At 57.5% G+C, this 9772-nt stretch overlaps 1 protein-coding gene across 2 annotated transcripts in view; it reads left to right on the top strand.

Annotated features, from left to right (window-relative positions):
- Positions 1 to 7683, top strand: part of DENND6B (DENN domain containing 6B) — a 17496-nt gene extending 9813 nt beyond the window's left edge. For both annotated transcript variants that reach the window (XM_044429778.1, XM_044429770.1), the window contains 4 exons: positions 648 to 750; positions 1217 to 1291; positions 7082 to 7200; positions 7365 to 7683. In XM_044429778.1, the coding sequence (XP_044285713.1) occupies positions 648 to 750; positions 1217 to 1291; positions 7082 to 7200; positions 7365 to 7395 (328 nt within the window). In that variant the 3' untranslated portion in view covers positions 7396 to 7683. The remainder of the gene's footprint in view (positions 1 to 647; positions 751 to 1216; positions 1292 to 7081; positions 7201 to 7364) is intronic.
- Positions 7684 to 9772: the final 2089 nt, after the last annotated feature.

Genomic DNA, 9772 nt, shown 5'->3' with positions numbered 1-9772 from the left:
GAGAGGCCCCCAAAGGGGGGGGCCGGTTTTTTTGCCGGGGGTGTTGGGGGGGCCCCCCCCGCGGAGAAGGGGGGGGGACCCCCCCCCCCCCCCCCCCCCCCCCGCAGGTCACCAACACAGGAGCAGGCCTGCTTCTGCCCTGCTGTGGGCAACTGCATTTCCCACCCTTTTATTTCCAGAGGTCACCGAGACAGTGGAATAAACATGGGGGAACGAGTGAATGGAGGGCGGTCCCAGAGGAAAGGAGGGGGTGCAGGTCTGCCCAGCAGCTTGTGCCAAGCAAGGCAACGGCACATTTCACTGGGGACATGAATGGATGGAACAGGGACCGTGCGCTCTGCTGGCTTCTTGGCGCGGCAAGCATGCTGCAGGCATGACTGGCCCTGCACGTGCTTCTCAGCGCACTGGCACAAGAGGTGCAGGCTGCTGCTCGCTGGCCTCCGGTGTGCCTCCCACCCGCCCTTGGGGCAGCTCCAGGCCCGGGCACAGAACGCCCTTCCCAGTTGCCGGAGGGGCACTCGAACTCTGGCCGGCGCATGCGTTTGCAGACGCGCCGGGCTGGGCGCTGCTGCAGGCTGCTGGGCAGGGGCTCATCCGGGTGGAGGCATGAGACAGCCTTGCAGCCCCCTCTTCCTCCCCCACCCCAGGCGCTTCTTCAGGTCACCCAACTTTGACGGCTGGTACCGGCAGCGGCACAGAGAGATGGTGCGCAAACTGGAAGCCCTGCACCTGGAGGCCATCTGCGAGGCGGTGCGTGGGGAAGGGGCACGGGGGGGGGTGGAGACCTCAGGGGTGCCCGGCACGCTCACTGTCAACGTGCCCGAAGGCAGCCGCACGTGTGGCTGCCTTCGGGCAACCTCGGCTGGGCATCGCGGTCTTGGGGGCTGTGTGGCGGGGCCCCGTGCGGCAGCCGCCTCTGCCGTGCCAGGGGAGCCCTCTGGGACGGGTTCGTGTGGCTGCTCCGCCACTGCCCGATGCTCTTCCTGGGCCGCCGGGCTGTGGGCTCCTGTCCCGTTGCAAAGCTGCAGGCCAGGCGCAGAGCGTCCGTGTGCGTGGACGGGACTCGGCTTCGGCTCGGCATTCTGTGCGGGAACCCGGGCAGGCGCCCGGGCGACTCACAGGCACCTGCTCAGCGCCCTGCAGACTTCTCGTTGCTCCCGCACCCCGCGAGGGAGGAAGCGCCTTCCCTCACGCCTGCTGCGCATTCCTTCCACAGAACATCAGAGCTTGGATGAAGGACAAGTCAGAGGTGGAGGTGGTCGACCTCATACTGAAGCTTCGGGAGGAGCTGGTAAGCTGGCGCTTCGCACGTGGGACTCTGCACGGCAGCCGCAGCCCTGTGTGTCGCACCGTGAGGAAAGCAGCGCTGAGCCAGGCCTGTGGTCCATGTCGTGAGCAGAGCTAGCTGGCCGGGGGTCAGACTGGATGGCCCGGGAGACCCCTTCTGGCTCGCTCAGTTTCTGTGCTCCCCTGTAGTCCAGCATTCTGGTTATACAGGGGCCAACCAGCTGCCCAGGGCATCTCTCAGGCAGGATGGATAGTCCTGTCTGCTCAAGCTCCGCAGCGACTGGCATACAGCTCTGGAAAGGCGGTCACGCTTAGGCAACAAAGCTGGTAGTCCCTGAGAGCCGCCTCCTCCTTGAACTTGTCCAGTCCCGCTCCGAAACTGTCCAGATGTAAAGCCATCACCCACTGCTGCGACAGCGAATTCAGTAGTGTGCCTGTGTCCTGTGGAAAAAGTCTTCCCTTGCATCAGTGCAGAGCATCCACCGGGCAGCTGCAGAGTTCTAGCATTAGGGCAGAGGGCAACATTTGGTTTCTCTTCCTCTCCTAATGATGCTTAACATGGAAGATCATGCCTTCCCACAGCAGCTGCACACTGGGCTGACATTTCAGTCCTGCTGCCCAGCACGCCGACCACTCAGTGCTCGCTCCAAGCTAATCAGCCTCTGCTTGCAGCTGAGATTTTTTTTGCCCCAACACGCAGGTACACTTGCTTTCCTTGTTTGACTGGACTGCCTCCCAAATGGACTGTGGGAATGCTCCGGACATACTCTATCTTGCCTTAAGCAAAGCGTTTAACAGAGTCCCCCCCCCCTTTGCTAATTACCAGACTAGCACAAAGCAGGCTCGATAGTGCAGCCGTTCAGTGAAACCACAATTAGCTGCAAAACCAGATTCAGCGGGTGCTCATCAATGGCTGGCACATGCTCAAACTGAGGAGATGTGACACATGGGGTGATGTCCTGGGACCTGTGCTCTTCAACATTTTCATTAATGATTTAGATGAGGAACTACAAGGAAAGAAAATTAAATTTGCGGTGGAAACAAATCTGGGTGGAATAGCAAATACCCAGAAGACAGAGAGAAGATACAGAGTAATCTCGATAGGTGAGAGTACTGGACAGGAAACAACAATAAAATTCAGAAGGGACCAATGCCAAGTCCTCCGCTTAGGGACAAGAGACCAAGTGCGCCACTTACAAGATGGGGGACACGTGGCTCAACCACACTGCAAAGCTGAAGGATCTTGGGGTTGTTGCAGATCGCAAGCTAAATACGAGCCAACAATGTGATGCAGCTGCAAAGAGGGCAGATGCGGTTTTGGGCTGCATTATAACAGAAGCATCACTTCCAAAACACGTGAAGTACTAGTTCCACTACACTCAGCACTAGCCAGACTGCACCTGGAGTACTGTGTCCAGTTCTGGGCACCCAAGTCTTTAAAAGATGCAGAAAATCTAGGAAAGTACAGAGAAGAACAATAAGGATGATTCAGGGCCTGGAGGCAAAGCCCGATGAGGAAAGGAGAGAACTGGGCCTGTTCAGCCTCAGGAGGAGAAGACTGAGGGGTGATAGGAGAGCACTCCACAAATACCTGGAAGGCTGTCACAAAGAGGAACGGCAAGCTCTCTTCTCGGCCATCCCAGAGTGCAGAACACAGAATAATGGAGCGAAGTTAAAAGAAACCAGATTTAGGGTAGACACCAGGAAGAATTTCCTCACTGTCAGAGCAGTGCGCCAGTGGACTACCGGGGGAAGTTGCGGGCTCACCCTCACCGGAGACACTCAGAAAGCATCTGGATGGTTAGGACTGAACCAGTGGGAGGAGTGGAATCCAGTGGCCCTCTGGCCTCTTCCAACTCCACTATTCCACAGTTCTGTGAACTACACTTGCCATTTTGATGCCTTTCCTTCCACTGTGGAGAGACCCCTTTGGCGCTTCTCATAATCCCTTTTGGTTGTAACTGCTCTGAACAGTTTAGTGTCCTCAGCAAACCTGCCTGCTTCGCTGCTGACTCCTGGTTCCACATCATTTACAAATAAGCTGAGACTGCTCAATTTGCTGAGGAGCCTTTGGTGGGGGACTTGTCAAAAGCCGTTTACTGACACTCCCAGAATTCGAGTAGGTCATTGAGGCAAGACCCACCAGCTTGCATCCTAAAAGGAAAAATGCCTGAGCAGGTGCTGTGTGAAAAGAAGTTGGAACAGACTTCTCTGGTGTTCTCAGAGGCTGAACAAGAAAGACCCCACGGGTAGAAATGGCAGGGAAACAGATTTTAGTCAAATGTGAGAAACTTCCTAACAGCGAGGGCTGTTCAGCAGCGGAACAGGCTGTGCCTTGGGGGGGCAGGCGCTCCTTCACTGGGGCATTGAAGCAGCATAGAAACAGAGCGAGTCAGAAGGGGTCTCCCGGGCAATCTAGTCTGACCCCTGGCTCCAGCCGGCTGTGCCAACGACATGCCCACCATGCGCATGTCTAGTCGATCTTTGAACACCCACACCGATGGGGTCTCAACCACCCCCCTGGAAGCCCATTCCCCACCCTCGGGCTCCTGACTGCCAGGAAGTGCTTCCTGGCATCCAAATGGAACCTTGGCTCCCTGAGCTTTGCTCCATTGGAGCGCATCCTGCCTTCCTCTGCAGGGGAGAACAGGGCTCTACCCACCTCTGCGTGACACCCCCTCACATACCTGTATGTATGTCACCAACATATCCCCCCTGAGTCCTCTTCTCCAGGCTGAAGAGACCCAGTTCCCTCAGTCTCGCCTCATACGGCATCCCCTGCAAACCGGCCACCAACCTTGGGGCCCTGCACAGCACTGACTCTGACCTGGCTATAGCCTTTCTGTAATGAGGGGCCCAAAACTGAGCACAGTACTCCAGTTGCGGGCGCACCAGAGTCGTACAGAGTGGTAGTAATACCTCTCTCGATCTAGAAGCCACACTTCTGGCTATGCGACCAAGGGTGGCGTTCGCCCTTGACCACCGCATCACACTGCTGATTCATGTTTAGCCTGCAGTCAACCAGCACCCCGAGGTCCCTTTCACAAGTGCTGCTCTCCAGCCACTTGTCCCCTAACCTGTACTTAGGACTCCCATTCCTATGCCCCAAGTGCAAGACCTTGCACTTATCCACACTGAATGCCATCCTGTTGTCTCCTGCCCACTTCCATAGTCTGTCCAGATCCTCTTGGATCTGGAGTACCTGCTCCTCAGTTGTGGCCACTGCTCCAGTTTTAGTGTCGTCTGCAAATTTGATCAGCAGACTGTTCACCCCCTTCTTCCATGTCATTTATGAAAAGCTTAAACAGGATCGGCCCCAGGACAGAGCCCTGGGGGACCCCGCTTGTCACTGGCCGCCATCCCGATGATTCCCCGCTAATGGTTACCTTCTGCTTTCGGTCAGTCAACCATGCCCTAATCCACCGGACAGTGCTTTGGTGCATCCCAAAACTCCTCAGTTTCTCCACCAGGATATCATGGGGCACTTTGTCAAAGGCCTTGCTGAAATCCAGGTATACCACATCCACTGCATCCCTTCCATCCAGCCATCTCGAAACCTTGTCACAGAATTCCACAAGGTTTGTCTGGCAGGACCTGTTCTTGCGGAAGTCATGTTGTGTGGCTGCCAGCCTCCCTCCCCTATCTAGCATCACTAGATCTCTCTCTATTATGAGCCTTTCCCTTGTTTTTCCTACAATAGACATAAGGCTGGATGCCCCTCATGCTGAAGCTGGACTGCCTGTTCAACAGAATCATAGCTCAAGTTGCGAGAACCCAGATTCAGGCTAGATGTCAGGAAAGGTTTCTTCACTGTCAGAGCAATACGGCAGTGGAACCAGCTGCCTGGAGGGGTCCTGGGCTCTCCCACACTGGAGGCATTCAAGGTGAAACTGGATGGCCACCTGAGTGGGGAGGTGTCACATGGCATCCTGCAACAGCAGGGGATGGACCCACGGACCTCCATGGCCCCCTCCCACCCCACGATCCTGTGATCTCTGAAGAACCACACACCTGCAGGATCCTGTGAAAATCCTCCGCTGCTGAACTCTGCTGGTTTCTGTGCAGGGGCTTCCCCACAAGGCAGAGCTCTGCTTCCTCTTGCCGTCCAGATGGGGACATTCCAACCGTTTGGCTGCCATGCCTTGGTCCAACTTCTGCCCTGCCCTGCCTGCCTATCTCCCAAGGCTCTGGGAGGAATGGATCACCCCAGTTCTCCATCATATTTTCAGTTTACTGCAGCTCTTTTCCTCCTCCTGTTTTTTCCCCTTGGAGACTCCAAAAGCTGGCCTCACGGATGGCTTTCACAACCCCATTTTGGCAGCCACTTGACAGCTCCTTCAAGTGCCCAAGGAGCACCTTGGAAACATCATCCATAGTTGGCAGAATCACGTTTCTGTTTTGTCTTGGCATGAAAAAATGTACGAAACCATATTATTCCATTTTTAAAAATGTAACCACACATGCATGACTGCAGGAATCCTTAAGCTGGACCAATGCCCAGGAATATGCCTGCAGCCGAGACGAAACAAGCACCAATCTTCCCGATTGTTTTTGTGTCCTTTTGTTTCTCTCGAGAGCTGCCAAAGGGCGAACCCTCAGGAGAGAAGCAAAGCACAGGTGGTCCTTGTACCAATAAGGGTGTGGTGCGAGCTACATCTCCTTCCCACCAGGTCCCCGTCCCCCTTCCCGATAAATATGGGCATGATGCACATGCTGCGCTCCTTCCCAGGACTGGTAGCTCCAGAAAGTGCCGCCCCTTTTTCCTGGGGAAGAGCTAGTCCAAGCTCTGGCTCCCTCTGAAAATTGTGTTCTAGCCACACGATGGCGGTTCGTGACTTGGACGTGCACAGCCGCAAGTCCTGTTGAAAGGCACTCATTGTAGCAGGCCCCCCCTTAAAGGGTCCCAAAAATGGGGGAGCATTTTCTTACTTTCCCAAGTACTGAGAGTTGCGGGGGGGGGGGGGAGAGAAGGTACGTCACCACATGGATTTGGCAGCTGGGTTTTACAATACCTAAGAATGGCTTAAGTGGGAAAACATGTCCTCTGACTGGGGAACAGGGGAAGCCGGTGTCATGGAATTAAAATCATAGAATGGAGCTGGAAGGGGCCAAGAAGCCCTCGGGTCCACCCTCTGCTGTTGCAGGTTGCCAGTTCACAGCACCCCACCCGGAGGGCTGTCCAGCGTCTCGTGTTGGACATCTCACAGCAATTCGGCAACTGGGTCTGGTGTCGCACTGCTGCTTGGGCACTCGGGGCTCCTGGCACCGCAAGTCACAGGAGCTGCTTGGCGGGAGCAGCAGGCCAGGTGCCTCTGTACCTGAGCCCCTGTACCCACCGTGAGGTCAGTTGTAAGGGCTCAAGTGTCATGAGAACCCACCATGGGTAGGACAACCCGTGGGTTGCTGTCCTCAGACAGACCACCCCGGGAAAAGGAGTCCAGGTGCCCATCATGAGTTGTCATTGCACGACAGCCCCAGAACCCAGTGGCTTGCGGGTTTCTTGGCCTGCCCTGCTGAACTCCTCACTGGTTCAGACCATGTGAGAAGCCATGCGGCGTGAGGGTAGTAAGGGAAGTGGTGCGGCATGCGAATGGCGTACAGAGGAGCGGCTTCTTCAGCTTTGCTTCTGTGGGTTTCTTTCCCTCTGTGCACTGATGCGGGTGGACGCCACTTGGCCTGCCCATTTTGAGTGCTGCAGCCTTGCCTGGTGCCCCAGCCCAGCAGGCGTCTTTCCTGGCGCCAGGGCAAGCGAGAGGAGGTCTTGTGCTTTGCCTGACGTTTGTGTCCCCTGCAGATGCGGGCCCGGTGCCACCTGCTTCCCGTGAAGGAGGAGACCCTGCAGCGGGTGGATCAGTACATCACCACCATCGTCGGGTCTCTCCCAGAAGATCTCCAGGCTGTCCTGTGCCACCAGTAAGCCGCCCGTGCCGGAAGAGCCACACTGGCGAGAGCCATTGGTGGGGCTTCCCTGTAAAGCGCTTGCTCGACTTGGTCCTGCCGAATCAAGAGGATGCAGTGCTGTGAGAGGGGGCTGCCTTGGAGGAGGCTTTTCCCACAGGGACTCCTCCGCTTGCTGGGCCTCCGCTGGATCCTTTGGGTGCTTCCTGAGTCCTCAGCTTGTGCAGCAGGACTGGCTGGGAGGTCTCTGTGCTGCCCCACGTCTCGTCTCCGGAGTGTGGAAGAGGGGAGAGCGCCACCTGACGTGCCGCTGGGTGACCCAGGAGGGCAGCATGCTGGGGTGCCGCCTGGACTAGCACCTTCTTTTTGGCCTGTATGGGGTGCTGGGGAGCAGCCCCTCAAAAGGAGCGTGTGTTCATGTGTGTGTACATGTACCTGCTGTGCAGTGATCCATTGCGTTCCCAAGATAAGCTAGTAAATGTTCCTTTTTTAGAAGTGTTCCCTGTTTAGCTTGCCTTGAAATGTCTCCACTTTTGCCCAATCGTCGTTCAAGCCAGCAGGCAAAGAGAATCAGTATGTTCAGGGACGCTTCCTGGTGCTCTAGCCAAGGGCTGGCGGAGTCCCAGAATTACCTTGTCTTGTGTGCTCAGTATGCCCCAGGTAGCCCTTCCGGAGTCTCCCTCCTGCTGCAGCTGAGCGGTTCCTGTTCAGAAGGGCAGGTGCCAGTCTGCCCTGTCACATGGAGGCAGTGCACCGGGCTCCCTGCCCAAGCTGGTGGGGCCCCCTTCCGTTGTTCCACCCACTGGCAGGGTCTTGGGCAGGGCAGCTGGAAGGGGGGCTTGCTGAGCCCCCGGTGAAGTGGCCTTGTTCCACTGGGGCTCTGCTCCTGCAAAGAGGGCTTGCTAGCCTGCTTGGCCAGCTCCTGAGGCTGGTGCCCACCCAGGCAGGAGCTGGTCTGCCAGTTCTCCTCCTCTTGGAGCCACGTTTCAGCCATAGCTGCCCACCGCCAAGTGTCTGGGGCAGCCAGCAGGGCTGCTAGAATCATCCGATAGTACTGAGTTGGAAGGGGCCATGAAGGCCCTCGGGTCCCCCCCCCCCCCCCGCTATTGCAGGACACGTTTGCACCACCCCACTCAGATGGCTGCCGTTTCTTTTTGAGTGTCCCCAGTGTGGGAGAGCCCACCGCCTCTCCGGGCAGCTGGTCCCACTGTCATACTGCTCTGACAGTGAGGAAGCTTTTCCCAATGCCCAGCCTGAATCTGGGTTGTGTTGCAACTTGACTTGATTATTCTGTGTCCTGCATCCCAGCCACCTTGCGGCAGCCTTCCTTGGCTGCGGCAGAGGGGCTTGGCCAGTTGCAGCCATGCTTCTAGCATGCCCTTCTTCTACCTCACCACGGCCCCCACTGGTGGTAATGCTCCGCAGCTGTGTTGTTCTGCCCTGAACGCATGCTCGGCGCCCCCCCCCCCCCCACGCCTCGCTCTGTGACGGCCTGGATGCACAGGGAAGGTGGCCTGAAGGGGCAGGCTGGGCCAAGCTGCCAAGTCTTCCCCTTTGGTCCGCCTGGCTTTTACTGGCTGCCCGCCAGCGGAGGGGACTCGTCCTGCGTTATCCCGTTGTGGCCGAGGCTGTTGGCTCAGAAGCAGGAGGTTGGTGGCAAGTACATCTGTGGAAAAAATGCTGCGGGGCTGCGTGAAGGCAGGTGGACGGATGCTGGGCCGAAGGAGGCTGCCTTGGGGCCCTGGCTGGGCCGCAGTCACTGACCTTTTTGGCTCATGGCTGGCAAGATGAGGCGGCGCAACGGCGGGAGCGGCACTGCTCTGCCATAGCCGCTTAGGTGGACCTTCTGTGGCCAGAACCGACTGCCTGGGCACCCAAGAAGCTCCTGGCTGGCCCATGTGGAACCAGGACACTGGCTTGAAGGGCTCGTGGCACGATCCATAGCTGAGCTCCTGCGTTGGGGAATATGGCTCTAGAGGCCTGTTGCGGTGCCCAAAATCCCAGACGGTTTGCAGTCAGGAGGATGCGGCCATGGTGGGGGCTTGAGACATGGGAAGCCATGAGGCATGCGCAGTGGCCAGCTCCCTCAGCCCCTGCTGGTTAGGCTTGGGACCAGAGGGAATGACCTGCCCAGGGAATCGGCCTTTGCGTGAGGCACAGCGGGAGAAAAGGGGGCTGCATGAGCCTTACCTTGTGGGATGGTTCCTCTTCCAGCAGAAGAGATCAGGCCAGAATGCAGCAGCTCCTCTCCTACCCGCAGGGCCAGGAACGGGGGCACTCTCCAGCCTCCAGCAGCTGGAGTCACTTCGTAGGCACAGACAACCACCATGCAGAATGAAATGGCTGGGAACAGAAGGGCTGGCAAGGGCAGGGGTGCATCCTGTGCCCTGCAGAAGGGGGAGGGGGCTTGGCTCTGGGCAGGGGCAATTCTGCCATTAGACAGGAGGCGGCATGGAATGATGGGCAGATGCTGGAGGACAAAGCTGGGGGGGGGGGTAATATACCCAGCACAGCTGGCTGCCCCCTGTGGTATGACAGTTTGACATGAGAGCAAGCTACCCGGTTCACTTCTCTGTGGGGAATGGCA

Source organism: Varanus komodoensis, unplaced genomic scaffold (genome assembly GCF_004798865.1).
Source record: "Varanus komodoensis strain SLA01 unplaced genomic scaffold, ASM479886v1 scaffold1, whole genome shotgun sequence".
Lineage (NCBI taxonomy): Eukaryota > Metazoa > Chordata > Lepidosauria > Squamata > Varanidae > Varanus > Varanus komodoensis.
The sequence above is the reverse complement of the archived record's forward strand: the minus strand, read 5'-3'. Positions and strand labels throughout refer to the sequence as shown.